This window comes from Oncorhynchus keta, chromosome 26 (assembly GCF_023373465.1).
Source record: "Oncorhynchus keta strain PuntledgeMale-10-30-2019 chromosome 26, Oket_V2, whole genome shotgun sequence".
Classification (NCBI taxonomy): Eukaryota; Metazoa; Chordata; class Actinopteri; order Salmoniformes; family Salmonidae; genus Oncorhynchus; species Oncorhynchus keta.
The window spans coordinates 28,967,962-28,989,014 of record NC_068446.1 but is presented as its reverse complement, the minus strand read 5'-3'; the positions used below and the strand labels follow the sequence as shown (position 1 = coordinate 28,989,014).

At 45.5% G+C, this 21,053-nt stretch overlaps 1 protein-coding gene across 7 annotated transcripts in view; it reads left to right on the top strand.

Annotated features, from left to right (window-relative positions):
* The first annotated feature begins 601 nt into the window (after nucleotides 1-601).
* The window catches only part of LOC118371593 (transducin-like enhancer protein 1), a 50,927-nt gene continuing 30,475 nt past the window's right edge, over nucleotides 602-21,053 (top strand). For 3 of the 7 annotated variants that reach the window (XM_052480498.1, XM_052480499.1, XM_052480496.1), the window contains exons 1-3: nucleotides 602-803; nucleotides 1,555-1,617; nucleotides 11,787-11,932. In XM_052480498.1, the coding sequence (XP_052336458.1) occupies nucleotides 759-803; nucleotides 1,555-1,617; nucleotides 11,787-11,932 (254 nt within the window). In that variant the 5' untranslated portion in view covers nucleotides 602-758. Of the gene's footprint in view, nucleotides 804-910; nucleotides 1,261-1,554; nucleotides 1,618-11,786; nucleotides 11,933-21,053 lie in introns of those variants that run through there. The other 4 variants (XM_052480497.1, XM_052480501.1, XM_052480500.1 and 1 more) reach the window with 4 other exon arrangements.

Genomic DNA, 21,053 nt, shown 5'->3' with positions numbered 1-21,053 from the left:
CAAATCAGCAACAACAAAAATGGCAGAGTGTTTTAAAAACATTTTTAAAGCTTACAGCTATAGCTTTCCTTCTGGACCATACTTGCAGCATTAACTAATTATGAGATTAAATACATTTGTTTGTGAGGTGGGATGCTCTTTTTACCCATGTTCATTGTTTATTTCAGATGTCCAAAAATGAACATTACTCAGATTTAGAATATCATTTTATCATAGGGCCTGACGATATATTTTCTTATATATATATAAGAAAATCTATATAAAAAAAATATATACTAACAATATATACAATATATACAAACAATATATACTAACAAATATGTAAATATATATATGCAACATTCAAGATTTGTGCACCGATATACGATTTGTGGGAAGAGGAAATAAGCTTTATAGACACTGTTCTGTAGGTCTACCACAACTTCATCACTATCACGTCTAAAGGGTTAAATTGTCCTCTCAGCGGGTTCAGACTACTTGATTGACGTTTGGAGCACTGTAATACCAGCATCCTCCAATAAACAAACGGTCGGTGTCCCCCACGTGGGTGTTCGGAATACTCATTGGTTACTTTCACCAGCGTTAATTGTGACTGGGTCGAGCCCCACGTGGAGATTTCATTCAATTGTTGAACGATTCCATTGCACCCCACGTTCTATTGTAGGCTACACGTAGTGTATATACAACTATAACATGGTTAATGGAGGAATCTCAAATATATATATATATTGTTGAAATACAAAGCGGGCTTCAATTGCATGGCTACACGAATGAACGAACTGAGTAGAAAATGTCCACGCATGGTGAGAAAATCAACAAGGGTGTTTACTAATATCATTAGACTATTTATACAAGAGCAATTGGCAAACTGTATGTCATTGGTCTGAAATGTTTTAACACCAGCAAACAGATTTGACCTTCTTTCATTAGAGTGGGTAGGCTAGATGCGTTGTTCATAAATAAGGACAGAAAGGCGAAACCTTAGCTCCAGTCCTATGCTGGCTTGATCAACGAGAATAGCGAGATACTCCCTTCTCATTCTGTCTAGCAAATGTCCCTTTAGTTTCTCTCAAGAAAACAAGTCGGCTATGTCTTGAAGATCAGGCGAGGACCAGAAAGGAAGGTGGGAGTGTGAGGAGAGCAGTGTTGTAAAGGAGAAGGGCGACGAACGAGACAAAAGAGGCTGCGGCTGCATTGAATGTGGTGGTGTCCGACTCAGAACCCACAGTACAACCTCGCCACATTTGCTTTTTATTCTAGGTGAGAATACACCGGGGAGGGGAGTATTTACGAGAAGAAAAGGTGCCATTTTACTCATTCGAAGTGCGTAGTCACGAGGCCTCTAAACATTTAGTCGTGGACTGGGTGCATCTTTACAACATCGAATGTTATTTGTCTGTGGGTTGAACATAGACCAGAACAAAGGGAGTCTTGAGCAAGGAATTAGCGAGCCGAGACTAGCTTTGCTATTACTGCCTCTGAAACCAAGCCAAATGCGTCTCTGAAACCGACGATATAACGTCTTCTCCATTTCTGTCCTTTTTTGCCCATAAGAGAGGAAGAATATTTTTTTTTAAGAATTCGGCGCCCAGAATGTTTCCTCAAAACCGACCTCCGGTAAGTAGGCTATACGATTAGCATGTAACGTTCGGTAATTGTTCTGTTGGAGCGATACTTTAAAACCTCAGCGATCTATACATTATTATCTAACCTTTCTCTGTCTATTGAAGTACGTTTATTTGACTTGAGCAAGAATGTATACAGCGATAGGGCCATAAACTTGCTACATGATTTATTGTTCCATTTTTGTCTGTCATTGTATCTATGCTATTTGTATCCGGAATTCCTTTGTGATCATGTTGGTGAAAAAGTAACATGCTGCAACATTGCAAACCCTTACTCATTTTACGTTTAGTACTTGAACGACGAGCGGTGTAAACTCAATCCAACATGGGTCTGTTCTAAACAGAGGGGATTTATACCGCCAGAATCTGGCAAAACCAGAACTTTAGGGAAACTCATTCTGTGCAAATTCTGGTTTCCTGTTGTTGGTATAACTTTAAAGTGTCAAATTTAGAACATCCAACCTCGAGTTATCCAAATGGTATGCTGTATTGGCCTAGATGATGGAGTGGTTTAGGTTTGTTTGTCCTTTCCACACTCGGCAGTCTATTTGAGGGGTGAGTCAACTTTAGGCAAGGGTTTGGGTTGTTTATTTAACTAGGCAAGTCAGTTAAGAACACATTTTTATTTACAATGACGACCTTGGAACAGTGGGTTAACGGCAGGTAGCGTAGTAGTTAGAGCGTTGGACTAGTAACCGAAAGGTTGCAAGATCAAATCCCAGTTGACAAGGTAAAAATCTGTCGTTCTGCCCCTGAACAAGGCAGTTAACCCACTGTTCCTAGGCTGATATTGAAAAAAATAATTAGTTCTTAATTAACTGACTTGCCTAGTTAAATAAAAAATATATATTTAAAAAAACTACAGATTTTACTACAGATTTTTACCAGCTCAGGGATTCAATCTAGCAACCTTTCGGTTACTGGCCCAATGCTCTAACCAACAGGCTACCCAGTGAAGTGTCACTTACTGTTTTCAAGAATGAGTTTTTCCTCTCTGGCATTTATCTTATTGATGATGCATGTGCTTTTGATTTGTTTGATTCGAACAAAAGTATCAGGCAGTCTATAAATGAGGTTTTCTAGACACCCAGTACCAGGAACTGCAATCTGAATTGACTTTGAACTGGTAACTAAATATTTGTGCTATAAACTTTACTAATGTCACATTTGTTTTTTTTTATGTACTTGTTGTGTGGAATCAATACATATTTTTCGCAAAAATACAGTACATGCCTTCTATATGAAGTAGCCTATCGTATAAGTTTCTATTTGAAACAGAGTTACCCACGTCTCTCCTCCATGCCAACCATACACCCCACCCTGAGAGTGCTTTCACATCCATGTCCTCCTAGGGGTGGGGATTAGGCCCTAATGCTAAGTATGATGCCATGATTCATGGTTGGAGCCAGGGTGGGGAACAGAGGTTAATGGGGCACCTTTGTCCCTAGAACACGTACAATGCCTTCAGAAAGTATTCACACCCTTTTACACATTTTGTTGCGTTACAGCCTGAATTAAACATTTATTCAATTGAGATTGTCACTGATCTACACACAATACCCTATGTCAAAGTGGATTTTTTTTTTTGTCGAATTTGAGAAAATACTAACAAATTAAAAGCTGAAATTTCTTGAGTCAAGTATTTAACTCCTTTTGTTATGGGAAGCCTAAATACGTTCAGGAGCCATGTGCTTAACCAATAAGTTGAATGGACTCATTCTGTGTTCAATGGTGGTGGTTAACATGATTTTTGAATGACTACCCCATCTCTGTACCCCACACATACAATTAGCTGTAAGGTACCTCAACCGAGTACTGAATTTCTAGCACAGATTCAACCACAAAGACCAGGGAGGTTTTCCAATGCCTCGCGAAGAAGGGCACCGATTTGGTAGATGTGTAAAAAATAAAGCACACGCTGCATATTCCTTTGAGCATGATGAAGTTATTAATTACACTTTGGATGGTGTACAGTATCAATACACCCAGTCACTACAATGTTACAGGTGTCCTTCCTAATTCAGTTGCCAGAGAGGAAGGTAACTGCTCAGGGATTTCACCATGAGGCCAATGGTGACTTTAAAACAGAGTTTAATAGTTGTGATATAAGAACTGAGGATGGATCAACAACATTGTAGTTAATCCACAATACAAACCTAAATTACATAGTGAAAATAAGGAAGCGTGTACAGAATAAAAATATTCCAAAACATGCATCCTGTTTGCAACAAGGAACTTAAGTAATATTGCAAAACATGTGGCAATGAAATTTACTTTTTGTCCTGAATACAAAGAATTATGTTTGGGGCAAATCCAACACATCACTGAGTACCACTCTTCATATTTTCATGCATGGTGGCATCATGTTATGGGTATGCTTGTCATTGGCAAGGACTAGGGAGTGTTTTTTTTTCTGCATAAAAATAAATGGAATACAGCTATAAGCACAGGCAAAATCCTAAATAATACCTGGTTGTCTGATTTCCAACAGACACTTGGAGATGAAGTCACCTTTTTAGCAGGACAATAACTTTAAACACAATACCAAATCTACACTGGAGTTGCTTATCAAGACAATGTTGAATGTTCCTGAGTGGTTTAGTTCAGTTTTGATTTAAATTGGCTTGAAAATGGCTCACTTGAAAATGGCCGTCTAGCAGTGATCAACAATCAACTTCACAGTGCTTGAAGAATTTTGAAAAGAACAATGGGCAAATATTGTACAGTCCAGGTGTGCAAAGCTCTTAGAGATTTACCCCAAAAGACTCTCAGCTGTAGTCACTGCCAGGTGCTTCTATAAAATATTGACTCAGGTGTGAATAATTCTGTAAATTACATTTCTGTATTTCATTCTCATTACAATTGCTAATCATTTCTAAAAGCATGTTTTCACTTTGTCATTATGGGGTATTGTGTGTAGATGGGTGAGAGAACATATATTTAATCCATTTTGAATTCAGGTGGTAATACAACAATGTGGAATAATTCAAGGTGTACTTTCTGATGGCTAGCACCAGACATTACACTGTTTCTAATCAATAAAACGGTGTACATATTTGAAAGTAGTTGAATTGGGTTAAAATGGATTCTACTCGTAATTTTTTAATTATTTATGCCACTTCCTGAGAGAATTCTCTTCAGGTTCTCTCCATACCATGCCCATAGTACCCTGACAGAAGAGTGAGAGGGCTCTAAACAAACTTAATGCGCCCTCACCCCAGCCAGCTGTAGGACTAAAGGGAGAACAGGACAGAACGTGGCGCTGTGGTTACAGCTCTTAACCCAATCCATCTCATCCACCAACTCTACACTGCATCCCCTGGGGAGCTAGCTACCAACCACAGCTCAAATGTATGGTTATGCATCCTGGAGGGAGAGGGGTGTTGGGTTGGGAAAGAAAGCACAGATTCTATTTCATTTTAACCACAACAGGCTTGAAACACTGAAAGCCTGTCTCAAAAGTCATTGGCTTTCTTTAAAGTGTGTTTGGAAGACCCAGGGAACAATTTTATGAAACTATACTGAACAAAAATATAAACGCAACAATTTCAAAGATTTTGCAGTACATATAAGGAAATCGGTCAATTTAAATAAATAAATTAGACCCTAATCTATGGATTTCACAACTGGGCAGGGGTGCAGCCATGGGTGGGCCTGGGAGCCCACCCACTGGGGAGCCAGGCCCAGCCAATCAGAATGAGTTTTTCCCTACAAAAGGGCTTTATTACAGACAAATACTCCTCAGTTTCTTCAGCTGTCCGGGTGCTGGTCTCCGATAATCCCGTAGGTGAAGAAGCCAGATGTGGAGTTCCTGGGCTGGTGTGGTTACATGTGTTCTGTGGTTGTGAGGCTGGTGGACGTACTGCTAAATTCTCTAAAACAACGTTGTAGGCAGCTTATGGTATAGAAAATAACATTCAATTCTCTAGCAACAGCTCTGTTGGACATTCCTGCAGTCAGCATGCCAATAACACTCCCTCAACTTGAGACATCTGTGGCATTGTGTTGTGTGTCAAAACCACATTTTAGAGTGGCCTTTTATTGTCCCCAGCACAAGGTGCACCTGTGTAATGATCATGCTGTTTAATCAGCTTCTTGATATGCCTCACCCTTCATGTGGATGGATTTTCTTGGCAAATGAGAAATGTTCACTAACATGGATGTAAACAAATTTGTGCACAAAATTTGAGAGAAATAAGCTTTATATGCATATGGAACATTTCTGGGCTATTTCATATCATGAAACATGGGACCAACAATTTACATGTTGCGTTTATATTTTTGTTCAGTGTATATATAATCCTTCATGGAACGTTGTTTGTCATGTTTCCTTTAATGTGAAAAGCATGGTAGAGTGAGTATAATGTACTGAGTATACATTTTACCTAGTCAGTCTGTCATGGAAAGAGCAGATGTTCTGAATGTTGTGTACTCACTGTATATGTAACAGAATATATATCCAGAAATCTGCTCTTGCTAGAGTCGTTCTTATGATTTATTGGACTTTTTTCAAAACGTTGGGAAGCCATACAATGACTGAAGTTCAATTAATGTTTAGGTAAACACTTGACATGCAGACGTGTGAAACATATTTCCTAATTTTTGTTACATAGCAGTGAGACATTTATTTGATAATATTTTGCTGTGGCAGGCAGACTGCCTGACCAAGGAGACCAGCTCCACCTTAGTTCTTGGAAATCAGCATAATGCGGACTAGTAGTAGATGTGTCAGCACTGCTGTTCTCAATGCTTAGCATCCAGTTCCATTTACCGGTAGCGTTTGCCAGCCAAGAGTACTTAGCACCTCTGAGCAGAGTGCTGGACGTAATTTGCAAACCGATTCTACATGTAGAATCGCACGACAATGTCGGCAGTAAGACGCCCACCAGAGTCCGCTCACTGAACCAAAGTCTGCTTATGGAAATGCACCACACTACACAGGTCTGGCTGTAGAGTGTAGATCTACAATCACACCTAATGATTAAGAGTTCTGTTTGTACATGTATCCATTCCACCCCCCTGTTCCTCTGAGGTCCAGTAATGCCAGCAGGCTCCTGGAGCTCTGTTGGCCCAGTCAGCAGACCCTCCTGCTCTCCCATCAGACCCTGATTGATCCAGGACTCCCACTGGGCTGATTCTGGACAGGTCCACTTCAGCAGCACTGGGGAGTGATGGGCTATGAGAGAAGGTCTGGCTAGTGATGGGCTGGGAGGGAAGCGCCGGGGAGTGATGGGCTGGGAGGGAAGCGCCGGGGAGTGATGGGCTGGGAGGGAAGCGCCGGGGAGTGATGGGCTATGAGGGAAGCGCCGGGGAGTGATGGGCTATGAGGGAAGCGCCGGGGAGTGATGGGCTATGAGGGAAGCGCCGGGGAGTGATGGGCTATGAGGGAAGCGCCGGGGAGTGATGGGCTATGAGGGAAGCGCCGGGGAGTGATGGGCTGGGAGGGAAGCGCCGGGGAGTGATGGGCTGGGAGGGAAGCGCCGGGGAGTGATGGGCTGGGAGGGAAGCGCCGGGGAGTGATGGGCTGGGAGGGAAGCGCCGGGGAGTGATGGGCTGGGAGGGAAGCGCCGGGGAGTGATGGGCTATGAGGGAAGCGCCGGGGAGTGATGGGCTATGAGGGAAGCGCCGGGGAGTGATGGGCTGGGAGGGAAGCGCCGGGGAGTGATGGGCTGGGAGGGAAGCGCCGGGGAGTGATGGGCTGGGAGGGAAGCGCCGGGGAGTGATGGGCTGGGAGGGAAGCGCCGGGGAGTGATGGGCTGGGAGGGAAGCGCCGGGGAGTGATGGGCTGGGAGGGAAGCGCCGGGTAGTGATGGGCTGGAAGGGAAGCGCCAGGTAACCCATCTTGCTTAGCTCTTTATTTCCAGTATTCGATTAGATGGCCGCCCGCCTGCCAGAGGAGAGGTTTTTGGGCAAGGTGTAAACCAGCTCTGGAGGTGTGGCGCTTAAGTCTGAGCCATGGAAAGAACAAACCGGCTGTGGGTGGGTTACCTAATAAAGGAAGGTACTTACAGCAATTAACACAGCTGACAACCAAACAGTTATGCATCGCCTATATACACTGACAGCGGGGACATTTGAATAACAAGCTTTCAGGAGCGAGGGGAAAAAAAGAAAGGTGTAGCGCAAATGAAAGTGGTGCCTAGCAGCCCTCCCCATAGTTAGAGAGAACTGGGGCATTTCTCTCTCATTCACTCCCACATCACAGCAGAGAGATCCTGGCGCTTGTGATCAATTGTGTACGTGTGTTTGTCTATGTGTATTTGTGTGCGCCTGCGTGCACGTCATCCACCCACAGAGGTGCTTTAAAATGCAAATAACTGGGTTGTTGACTATTTGAATAATTTGATATGAGGCTTGAACTTCAAAAGCTTTCTGCAAGGACAATATATTGCCATGTTTCACAGTTGTTTAGATCAGTAGGGGAATGCTTGGGTGAGAGTGGAGGGGGGCAGGGAGCTGTTACTGTTCTATGGTTCTTCAGCTGGGGGCTGGGGATAGGTCTGCCGTGCCCTCCTTCCCACTACTGTGTCCCCAGAGACGGGCGGGCAGACAGGCAGGTAGTGCCCCAAGCAGTGAGGGAGCATGGTAGCTGTTTACTCGGAACCATCGGCTCTGTGGGAAGGCACAGTGTAATTAGCAGGATGGTTCGTTGGCTAGATTGGTTCCCAGTTCTTATGCTGTTGGAGACTGGGAGAAGACTGCTTGGCATAGAAGTGCAGGTAACATAAAGAACTGAAGTCTTCAAGGGGCTTCACCTTTGTGTGTGTGCACGCTTGTTGCGTGTGTGTGTGGGCGTGTTGCGTCGTGTGTGTTTTGGGGAGAATCAAGGGATGTGAGGTCATAGTGGTTTAGTGCTATTTGGTTTAATTAGAAGGAGTAAAAGGAAAACAACATTGATTGCATGCAGGGAATGCCACACCCACTGTTCCTTAGAGGGTGTGTGTCTGTGCATGTCTCGCTCTCTCTGTGTGTGTGTGTGTGTGTGTGTGTGTGTTAACATGTAGGACTTTAATAGCAGCCAGACTCTATATGAAGCAATCAGTCATTTGCAGCAGCAGGTTGTGTGTGCTGCCCAGCCTAGCTCAAGCCCAGCACCTATGGGCTGTCTTCCCTGGCTGGGGTGTCCCTGTAGGCCTTCCTCCAGCCTATTTTAAAGGCCCATTAAAGACAACTTAGGCCTGATTAGAGCCATTACTGTCCCGGGATGCCTCTTCTCCTTTCCACCACTACTGCTCCCAGCTGGGGCCTGATTTAATCACTACAATGTATTCCTTGCTGATCTGGACCAGGGCAGATTAACAGGGGACTCGGGGAGGAAGGCTGCTATCTGATCAGCCACCTGACTGCCTATGGTTCCTTTACCCTGATGGTGCTCTCTAGCCTCTGGCTCTTCATGGCACGGTGGAACATGGCTGTTTCGAGCTCGGCACATTCCCTGACTTCCTATAGGGACAAACAGGATTAGTTGGAGTATTGTATTGTACTTGAGAGTTGAGTACATTTTTGAGACATATCTGGCTGGATGCCTGGGTGGGTGATTGGGTAATCCAATGGTGATCAGGTCAGCAGTGTGACCTCTGACATCACACACTAAACCAGAGCAGCTGACCAGTGAGGTACAGGGATCAGTGAGTCATCTGACTGACAGCTAATGGGAGGGTCTGCTCTGCAGCACTCCACTCTTTCATATTGTTGTTTCTGTGAGGGGCCACAGGGGTCTGCTGTGTACCTGCAGGCACCTATTCTGACGTTGGCCTGAATCATAACAGCACCTGGGCATTAGAGCCAGAATGGCTGATGTTAGCAGAAGCCCAGGCAGCAGTTTCCTCTGTCTTCATAAATCTCCCCCATCACCAAACTCAACTACTGGGTCAGCCTCGATCCCACACTCCCCATTTCTGTCTCAAAAAGGCTCTCTGCACCTGTTCTCCAGCGCGCGCACACACACTGAGGTGAAAAACAAGAAAACAGGGAGTGGAAGGTGGAGAGAGAAGGGCAGAATTATTCCCCCTCCCCCTCCTTACCTCCCTCGCCTCCTACAAAATGGCCTTGGCGATCTTGTTCCTGAGGTGCCTTTCTCTGGCCTGTGAAGAGTAATTGGTGTGTGTGTGAGAGCGAGGGAGTCTGTGTGCCCCTGCCTGTGCTCGGGGGGAGGATCTGGCCAGCAGATTGAGTTGGAGCGCAGGCAGCCAGGCAAGCAGGCAGGGGAGAGGAGCTCGTTAGAAGCTGGAACAATGAGCAGCCCCTCTCTTGAACCTCAGTGGACCTGAGGGGTGTACTACGATTTAAGCTAGATCTACTCTGGGTTTTCTAAAGCTTGCCGGCTTCAGTTAGCTTCACATTCCAGCTCTGGCTTCATCCTTGACGGTGAATATTTCTTGTCTGCCTATGTCATACTAACACACACCTGCTTTTAGCGGTGCTGTGCAGATCCACAGTGCAGTCACATGCAGGACCGAGCGCTGAGTTTCATACGTCCTCCCTCTTGACCTCTCCCTTCTCCAGTTTCCCCCTCCACCAGGGAATCCAGCAGAACGAACAAGCGATCTACTTAATGTGACTAATGTCACTTTATAAACCAATAACATTCTTCTGCATAGGGCCCATGAGTGGAGCTATACCCACTCAATTATTTCCTCTAGACACACACACACACACACACACACACCACTTCTGTTCTCATTAAAGAGAGCAGTGGTGTGAACGGCCTGTCGTATATCCTTCAATGTAGCTTTAGCACCAGGGCAGAGGGGTGGGCCTCCATTGACAGAGACCCAGACAGACAGACAGGCGCTAGCCCAAGGTCCGGCCCATTGTCTGGCTGTCCTGCAGCATTACCTCTTGAGGCCCTGCTAACTAATTGCTCGAAGCCCCGCAGAGAGGGACCAGAGAGGAGGGCCAGGCTACCGGGGGTGCTACTCCAGAGAGAGGAGGGCCAGGCTACCGGGGGTGCTACTCCAGAGAGAGGAGGGCCAGGCTACCGGGGGTGCTACTCCAGAGAGAGGAGGGCCAGGCTACCGGGGGTGCTACTCCAGAGAGAGGAGGGCCAGGCTACCGGGGGTGCTACTCCAGAGAGAGGAGGGCCAGGCTACCGGGGGGTGCTACTCCAGAGAGAGGAGGGCCAGGCTGCTGGGGTTGCTACTCCTGATGGGGTCCTACCTATTCTCCCTCTCTCCTTCCTTCCTTTCAACCCAGACTTAATATTAAACAAGTGTCTTAATTTGGTCAAGAGCCCCTTGTTCTCCCCTCTCTCCCGGTTCCCCTCACACATCTGGCCCTGACACTTTTTTGTCCCATCACAATGGTTCCTGTCTCCCCTGGCCTCTCCTGGTTTCCCGGCAGCCCCTCCCCCTCTGTGCTCACACCCCTCAGTCTTACAGCTTTGTTCTTCAGCTCCAGGAAACTCATCATGGCTCTCCAGCTCACAACAACTGTTCCCCATGCATACAATCACATCTCTCATAGGACCCACATACAGAGATGACTAGTGTTGGGCACACATCTGGTATTAGAGTCATAAGTGAAGGATTTTGACCTGACTTGGAATGTAAAGTGATGAAACGTGTACAGGTATAACATTATTACCAAATCACCACAAAACATACTGGTTATGTACAGGTAACTGACAAATTAATGGAAACATTTGAGTAAATGAAACATACAAAGTATATTGAAAGCTGGTGCTTCCACACAGGAGTGGTTCCCGAGTTGATTAATCAATTAACATCCCATCATGCTTAGGGTCATGCATAAAAATGGTGATGCTGCAACCACGGGGCATAAGTGGTCACTGAATGGTTTGATGAGTATGAAAACGATGTAAACCATATGCCATGGCTGTCTCAGTCACCAGATCTCAACCCAGTTGAACACTTGTGGGAGATTCTGGAGCGGCGCATGAGACCGCATTTTCCACCATCAATAAAACACCAAATTCTAGAATTTGTTGTCTAAGAATAGTGTTGCATCCTTCCGATAGAGTTCCAGAATCTATGTCAAGGTGCATTGAAGCTGTTCTGGCTCATGGTGGCCCAATGCCCTATTAAGAAACTTTATGTTGGTGTATTGTTTATTTTGTCAGTGACCTGTATATATAGAGTCTGAAAGATGTTCACACTTTTGACAAGATATGCTCACCGTGCTTATTGTCTTTCTGCGTAGGCACCTCTCCAGCCACCCCCTGGGTCTTCAGCGTCTGCGGCGGCAGCTGCAGCCTCGGGAGCCCCCCAGGCCCTAAAGCTCACCTACCCAGAGACCCTGGACCGCATCAAGGAGGAGTTCCAGTTCCTCCAGACCCAGTACCACAGGTACACAACCTCCCCTAGTACCCAACTCAACACGGCAGCCTTTTCTCTCTCTCGGTGTGCGTGTTTGTTTATGTGCTAGTTTACAGCTTATGTAGCTCACAGGGGCCATGAGGGTTTGGAGAGCTGCTTAACATCTTATTAGGCTACCATGACCAGAAGCAGGAGTGGGTTGGTTATATACTAGATCTGTTCTAGAACGCCCACTTGACCCAACCTCATCTTGTACTGAGGGGGAGGAAGAGGGAGGAGAAGTGAGAGAGGACATTGGAGAAACGGGCCACGGAAAGGAAACTGGGAAAACCACAACAATGGATGGAGGCTCACAGGCTTTCTTCATCCTTTATGTTTGTTGATGAACTGGAACGTGCGTCTTCTGGATGTCGCTAACTGTATACGAGTAGTTTTTTATGCGTTTCAAGGCTTTCAGAGAGTTTTCTTTCCGTAGGCTGCTGGGCATTGGGGATGGGTTGGGGCTCTGTTAAGGACTTTCAGAAGATTGAAACTCCATAACAATATTCCAACATGTATGTGTGTATTTCAGTGCGTGTCTTCCTGTATGTCTATATGTGTGGTTGATGTGTAAGAATGTAGACAGAGCTGGCTTTGACTGTGGGCCTCTAGCTGTCAGTGTCGTCCCAGCCTCAGCCTGCTCTGCCTCTCTCTGTTCTCTTGGCACACCTTCACACGGTCCCCCGCTTTGATTCGACCAGCCAGAATCAGCTCATCCACCCTCTCCTCCAGCTAACTTCTATTGTATGGCCCCCTCTCCCTCTACCCAGCTCCCGGATGAAAGGCTCCCTATACAAACAGGGGGCCAGCGTTCAAACAGGCCTGGCTGATTCCAGAAATATCTTCCAGTGGCGCTGCATGGCGGTGACTCGTTTCTCTCAAACAAGCCACCAATTTAAAAAAAAAATTATAAAATAAAAAATGTGTGGGTCCCCTGCACATTTTCTTGTTCTATGTGGATAATTCCCCTACCCCTTTGTGGATTATAAAGTGTACAGATGTCATCAGTATGTTCAGAAACATCGAACTCAACCTTCTGGCAATCTCAACATGATTCTTCCTTTTCAAATGTGTAGTGTTGGGGATCACCTGGAGGCTGGAGCTCCCTGGGGAACGGAGATGTGCTCTGCTACAAGAAGGACGGGCTAATCCTGCTAAGGCACACTTTGAATGGGGAGAGGGAGAGTTTTCCCAGACATACCGGATTAAATGGAAAGGACAGAAACCAAAACACAAACGAGTCAAGAAGGGCGTAGTGAGGCAACACGTCAGAGCCAGAAAAAGCCACCCACCTCTCCAACTATCCTCCTAGCTAATGTATGTTCCCTGTCAAAGCATCATGATGACCTTGCTGCCAATATTAGACGCCTCAATTGAATACAGAGAGAGTTGTCTATGTCATCGCAACCTGGCTAAAAGACTGCAATGATTGCAATTAACTTAAAATAGAAGGCTTTGGAACCCCAATTAGACCAGAGATCCCATAATCACCCAAAAGTCACTGGGGGACTCACAAGCCCTTTCAGAACAATGCAGAGCCAAAAAGTAAAAAAATTGCAAAAAGGGAGATGGTAACACAATAAAATGACAGTAACGAAACTATATACAAGGAGTACCAGTACCGAGTAGATGTGCAGGGGTACGAGGTAGTAGACATAATTGAGGTAATATGTACATGTAAGTAGGGGCTAAAGTCTGTGCATTTAATATAAACTAAATATGAATTGGCAAGAATCAAGCTTGCTGGAATAACACTGAATTCATTATCCCCCAACTATAAATTGCGTTCTTTGGCAGATTCTAGATTAGACTTAAGCATTCTACGGCAGCGAGCCACACACAGTGTTATGCAAAGCATGTTTAGGACAGACACCAGTCTATTGGATTAGGGGTGACCTGCTTAGCATCCCTCAGCAGACAGACAGGAAAGCTGCAGGTCTCTCGCCACAGAGGATCTCATGAGCACACTCACTCACCTATTACTGACAGACTAATCAGTCTTACTCTAGGTTAAAACGCATGGCACGCACACAACCGAGTGGACAGAGACTGACAAGCTGAATGCAGCCTCACACTCAGACCTGGGTTAGAAATAGCAGGGTTTAGGTTAGTATTTTGGCCTTATTGATCGTGGCTGGAGCCTGATGGTTGTTACTTAAGTGGATTAGGAGGCAGGAAAGAGACTAAGGTAAAGGGATTAGGAGTAATGGGCTATGTGTCTTTCCTGGTGTCTTTCTTTCTGTGTGTGTTTGACCCTCTTGTTCTTTGTGTGTGTGATACAAGATACAGTATCTGGACCCCATAGAGGAAGACATTCATTAAACCTAGCTAGATGTGTGGGTCACTTGCTACTGCATGAAATGAACTTGTTTGTGCCTGCCAAGTTAGTTGTGTGTGTGTTCTGCAGCTGCTCTTTACACAACCTCTAATCAGCAGACTGGAGGGAGCTGCTGACATGGGGCTCTCATTACAGTAATTCTCTCTACACACACACACACACACACACACACGGATCTGTCTTGACTGGGGAATGTGTGACATAGAAACACTGTTTCCATACGAACGTCAGCGCCGACACACATCTAACATAGTGTGTTGATGTTGTTGTGTATGGAGGTATAGAGTGGAGGAGAGGCTCTCATACTGTTACCATGCTGCCACTCAGAGAAGAGTACCCACTTCTCTCTCCTGCTCTGACAGGATCACACTGTTTTGATACCAGGACTGTGCTCAAAACAACTGTGTGTGAGCGGATGGAACATTGGGTTTATGTCTGTTTCAAGGTTTGTGGTTCAGGGTTGTTTGTGTGTGTGTGGCACAGCCTGTCTTTGTGGGATTGTGTGTGACTGAGCATGTGTTTGGTGGTTACTGGTTGGTGCTTAAGTGAGCAGGGTGGGTCTGCGCATGTATTCATGAAAGGACCGTCTGTACAGTAAACTAGTCTCATGTGTGCACACACTGTCTTTACTGTAAACTCACACATGCTAGTTAGTACAAAGAGCACTGCCCCCACCCTTGAAAGGCTACACTGAGTGGAGCGCTGGGTGTGGGGGTTTAAAAGAGAGGACGAGATGGGGGACTGAGATGGAGGGGAAATGTGCTGTGTTACTGCAGAGGAAAAACTCATTAATAATGAATTAGATGTAAAATGAACATCCACACAACTGGAGGGGGTAAATGGCCTTAATGTACCCCGAGCACAATACGAACAACCATCCACCAGCCGGCCTGTCCTACTCCCCACCAGCCGGCCTGTCCTACTCCACACCAGCCGGCCTGTCCTACTCCACACCAGCCGGCCTTTCCTACTCCACACCAGCCGGCCTGTCCTACTCCACACCATACGCTATTCATAAGACTTTGCTACACGCGTGCATTTGTTGTGTATATTAATTTCCCTCTAGCTGTCAGTGGGGCGTTTTGTGTCCGAGCCTTGACACGCGCTCATTGGGAACAAGGTGTAGACGACGACCTGGATTCATCCAATAAGAATCGCTCATTTAAATGTTCTGTTACGAGACGTTTTGAAACGTTCCATTGCGTGGCCTAATGAACCCCAGGCAGGTGTGTGGGTAGGAGAGGTAGAGGTTTAGCATAGCCACCTGCTGCTACAGCTCTGACACACATTGGAACCATGCAATACACTATGGTATTTTTTACCCCCTTTTTTCTCCCCAATTTCATGGTATCCAATTGATAGTAGTTACTGTCTTGTCTCACCGCTACAACTCCCGTACGGGCTCAGGAGAGACTAAGGTCGAGAGCCATGCGTCCTCCGAAACACAACCCAACCAAGCCGCACTGCTTCTTAACACAGCGCGCATCTGACCCGGAAGCCAGCCACACCAATGTGTCAAAGGAAACACCATACACCTAGCGACCTGGTCAGCGTGCACTGCGCCCGGCCCGCCACAGGAGTCGCTAGTGCACGATGAGACCAGGATATCCCTACCAGCCGATTGTGCGTCGCCCCATGGACCTCCCGGCTGCGACAGAGCCTGGGCTCGAAATCAGTCTCTGGTGGCACAGCTAGCACTGTGATGTAGTGCCTTAGACCACTGCGCCGCCACCCGGGTGTACACTATGGTATTTTAATGAGACCACGTTTGTTTTGATTGAGGTATAGTGCATGTGTGCATATGATCGAGCGTGTGGGCACTGCAGTGCACAAACATGCATCTGTGTGATCGTGTGTATTTAGTGTAGGTCTGGTGGCACGTGTGTATGTGTGTGTGTGCGCTTGGGGTAATGGTGCTCTGCTGACAGAGCTGTCTGAGTGCTGGCAGGCTACAGATTCGTAGCGCATTCCGATGATCATCTTATCTTCTGTCACCGTGAGGGAGAGATGGGCAGAACAGAGCATGCTGACATGTAGCAGACTCCATATCACTCTTTCTCTCTCTCCTATTTCTCTGTCTTACACTCACACGGTGTTTCTCTCTCTCTTTCTACTATCTCTACCAGGGGTTGAAACCGGTTCAGGTAACAAACTCCAAAATTTGGGAAATGACTACATTTCTCCAGGAACAAAACCATCATGTCCTCTAGTATTCTGGAACAGAACCACTGTTTTCATATCTTGAACTGGTTAATTATGTTATTCACAAAAAATGTTCCTCCTATTTAGTATATCATTCTGTAATTCAGTGAAGTTATTTTAATCCCCCGCTACTCACCCGTGAAATTTCTGTCGCATCTCAGACCTGCACTTAACTGACCAATTTAAACGTGTAAACAACTACCTTACACGTTCCATAGCAAGCTGCTCTAGCTGTGCTAATTGGTAGGGTAAATGAATGAGCTAAATGTGAAAATGATGTTGATTTCACAGCTTAAATGAGCGAAAAGGAACTATATGAACAATTACGTTTTTCGGGGTTTGAACCGATTCAGAAGTTATGCTGGTCGGATCAGGAGGTGTTCAGAACGGAGCAATTAATCTTTCTCTCTCAATCTACACACCATCCACTCCTTCCTTTCTATGCACATCACCTCTGTCTGAGCCATGGACTAATTATTACAGGCAATCATTTCTACATGAAATACACACTAGGAGAGAATTGTGACATATCTATTTGAATGTGATCCTATCTTCTGTGCTAAATTCACAATAAAAATCGGAATGTATTTGTGCGGTATATTCCTCTGCTGTTGTATGGTATAGATGGGCTGATATAAAGGTCAAACATTACAAGGGAAGGGTGTATGTCAAATAAAATAAAAATCGAATCAAACTTTATTTGTCACATGCGCCGAATACAACAAGTGTGGACTTTACTGTGAAATGCTTATTTACAAGCCCTTAACCAACGGTGCAGTTCAAGAAGAAAATATTTACCAAGTTGGCAAAAAAATTAAAAGTAACACAATAAGAATAACGAGGCCATATACAGTGGGGCAAAAAAGTATTTAGTCAGCCACCAATTGGTCAAGTTCTCCCACTTAAAAATATGAGAGGCCTGTAATTTTCATCATAGGTACACTTCAACAATACTTTGTTATATACCCTTTGTTGGCAATGACAGAGGTCAAACGTCTTCTGTAAGTCTTCCCAAGGTTTTCACACACTGTTGCTGGTATTTTGGCCCATTCCTCCACGCAGATCTCCTCTAGAGCAGTGATGTTTTGGGGCTGTTGCTGGGCAACATGGACTTTCAACTACCTCCAAAGATTTTCTATGGGGTTGAGATCTGGAGACTGGCTAGGCCACTCCAGGACCTTGAAATGACATAACATTGAAGGTTGTGCAATTTTTAACAGCAATATTTAGACTTTAGGGATGCCATCCGTTAGATAAAATACAGAACGGTTCCGTATTTCACTGAAATCAAATGTATTTATATAGCCCTTCGTTCATCAGCTGATATCTCAAAGTGCTGTACAGAAACCCAGCCTAAAACCCCAAACAGCAAGCAATGCAGATGTAGAAGCACGGTGGCTAGAAAAAACTCCCTAGAAAGGCCAAAACTTAGCCTGGTTCCTTTCTAGGTTTCTTCCTATGTGGGGTGGCCAGTCCTCTTCTAGCTGTGCCGGGTGGAGATTATAACAGAACATGGCCAAGATGTTCAAATGTTCATAAATGACCAGCATGGTCAAATAATAATAATCACAGGCAGAACAGTTGAAACTGGAGCAGCAGCACGGCCAGGTGGACTGGGGACAGCAAGGAGTCATGTCAGGTAGACCTGAGGCATGGTCCTAGGGCTCAGGTCCTCCGAGAAAGAGGAGAATTAGAGCGAGCATACTTAAATTCACACAGGATACTGGATAGGACAGAAGTTCTCCAGATGTAACAAACTGACCCTAGCCCCCCGACATATAAACTACTGCAGCATAAATACTGTAGGCTGAGACAGGAGGGGTCAGAAGACACTGTGGCCCCATCCGATGACACCCCCGGACAGGGCCAAACAGGAAGGATATAACCCCACCCACTTTGCCAAAGCACAGCCCCCACACCACTAGAGGGATATCTTCAACCACCAACTTACCATCCTGAGACGAGGCCGAGTATAGCCCACAAAGATATCCGCCACGGCACAACCCAAGGGGGGGGGGGTCACATCAGTGACTCAGCCTACTCAAGTGACGCACCCCTCCTAGGGACGGTATGAAAGAGCCCTAGTAAGCCAGTGACTCAGCCCCTGTAATAGGGTTAGAGGCAGAGAATCCCAGTGGAAAGAGGGGAACCGGCCAGGCAGAGACGGCAAGGGCGGTTCGTTGCTCCAGAGCCTTTCCATTCACCTTCACACTCCTGGGCCAGACTACACTCAATCATATGACCCACTGAAGAGATGAGTCTTCAGTAAAGACTTAAAGGTTGAGACCGAGTTTGCGTCTCTCATATGGGTAGACAGACCATTCCATAAAAATGGAGCTCTATAGGAGGAAGCCCTGCCTCCAGCTGTTTGCTTAGAAATTCTAGGGACAATTAGGAGGCCTGTGTCTTGTGACCTTAGCGTACGTGTAGGTATGTACGGCAAGACCAAATTTAAAAAAAAATATATATAATTTTGTTTTCGAAATGATAGTTTCCGGATTCGACCATATTAATGACATATGGCTAATTTCTGTGTGTTATTATGTTATAATTAAGTCTATGATTTATAGAGCAGTCTGCCTGAGCAGTGGTAGGCACCAGCAAGCTCGTAAGCATTCATTCAAACAGTAGCTCTTCGCAATGCTTCAAGCATTGCACTGTTTATGACTTCAAGCCTATCATCTCCCGAGATTAGGCTGGTGTTTCCGACGTGAAATGGCTATCTAGTTAGAGGGGTGCGCGCTAATAGCGTTTCATGTTAAAAGGAACCACCAGCTTTCAAATGTTCTGAGCAAAGGAACTTAAACATTAGCTTTCTTACATGGCACATATTGCACTTTTACTTTCTTCTTCAACACTTTGTTTTTGCATTATTTAAACCAAATTGAACATGTTTCATTATTTATTTGAGGCTAAATTGATTTTATTGATGTATTATATTAAGTTAAAATAAGTGTTCAGTATTGTTGTAACCGTAATTATTACAAATAAATAAAAAAAAATGTCCGATTTAAATAAATAATAAATAAAATAAAAAATTGGTATCGGCGTTTTTTTGTTCCTCCAATAATCGGTATCGGCATTGAAAAATCATAATCGGTCGACCTCTAGTGTAATGGCTTGGGGGTAGAAGCTGCTGAGGAGCCTTTTGGTCCTAGACATGGCGCTCCGGTATCGCTTTCCTTGCGGTAGCAGAGAAAACGGTCTATAACTTGGTTGACTGGAGTCTCTGACAGTTTTTTTATGGGCTTTCCTCTGACAGGATGCTCTCAATGGTGCAGCTTTTGAACATTTTTGAGGATTTGGGGCCCCATGCTAAATCTTTTAAGTCTCCTTAGGGGGAAAAGGTTTTGTTGTGCCCTCTTCACGACTTTCTTGGTATGTTTGGACCATGGTGTCCACATCACCAACAAACTAAAGAACTTGAAACTCCATCGGCTCCACTACAGCCCCGTTGATGTTAATGGGGTCCTGTTCAGCCCGCCTTTTCCTGTAGTCCACAATCAACTCCTTTTGTCTTGCTCACATTGCGAGAAAGGTTGTTGTCCTGGCACCACACTTCTGACCTCCTCCCTGTAGGCCGTCTCATCGTTGTCGCTGATCACACTGATCAGCCTACCACTGTTGTGTCGTCAGCAAACTTAATGGTGGTTTTGGAGTCGTGTTTGGCCATGCAGTCGTTGGTGAACGGGGAATACAGGAGGGGACTAAGTACACACCCCTGAGGGGCCCCAGTGTTAAGGATGTGTGGCAGACGTATTGAAGCCTACTCTTACCACCTGGGGACGACCTGTCAGGAAGTCAAAGATCCAGTTGCAGAGGGAGGTGTTTAGTCCCAGGGTCCTTAGCTTAGTGATGAGCTTCGTGGCCACTATGGTGTTGAATGCTGAGCTGTAGTCAATGAACAGCATTCTCACATAGGTGTTCCATTTGTCCAGATGGGAAAGGGCAGTGTGGAGTGTGTTTGAGATTTCGTAATCTGTTGGGGTGGTATGCGAATTGGAGCGGACCTAGGGTGTCTGGGAGGATGCTGTTGTGAGCCATGACCAGCCTTTCAAAGCACTTCATGGCTAACGACGTGAGAGCCATGGGGCGGTATTCATTTAGGCAGGTTACCTTCGCTTCCTTGGGCACAGGGACTATGGTGGTCTGCTTGAAACATGTAGGTATTACAGACTCGGTCAGGGAGAGGTTGAAAATGTCAGTGAAGACACTTGACAGTTGGTCCGAGCATGCTTTGAATACACATCCTGGTAATCCGTCTGGCCCAGCGGCTTTGAATGTTGACCTATTTAAAGGTTTTGCTCACATCGGTTACCAAGAGTATTATCACACAGCCATCCAGAACATCTGGTGCTCTCGTGCATGCTTCAGTGTTGATTGCCTCGACGTGAACATAAAAGGCATTTAGCTCGTCTGGTAAGCTTGTGTCACTGGGTAGCTCGCGTCAGATCCGACGATCATCAGAGCCTGTGTAGTAGGATTCAATCTTAATCTGGTGTTGATGCTTTGCTTGTTTGATGGTTTTCTGAGGGCATAGCGGGATTTCTTATAAGCGTCCAGATTAGTCTC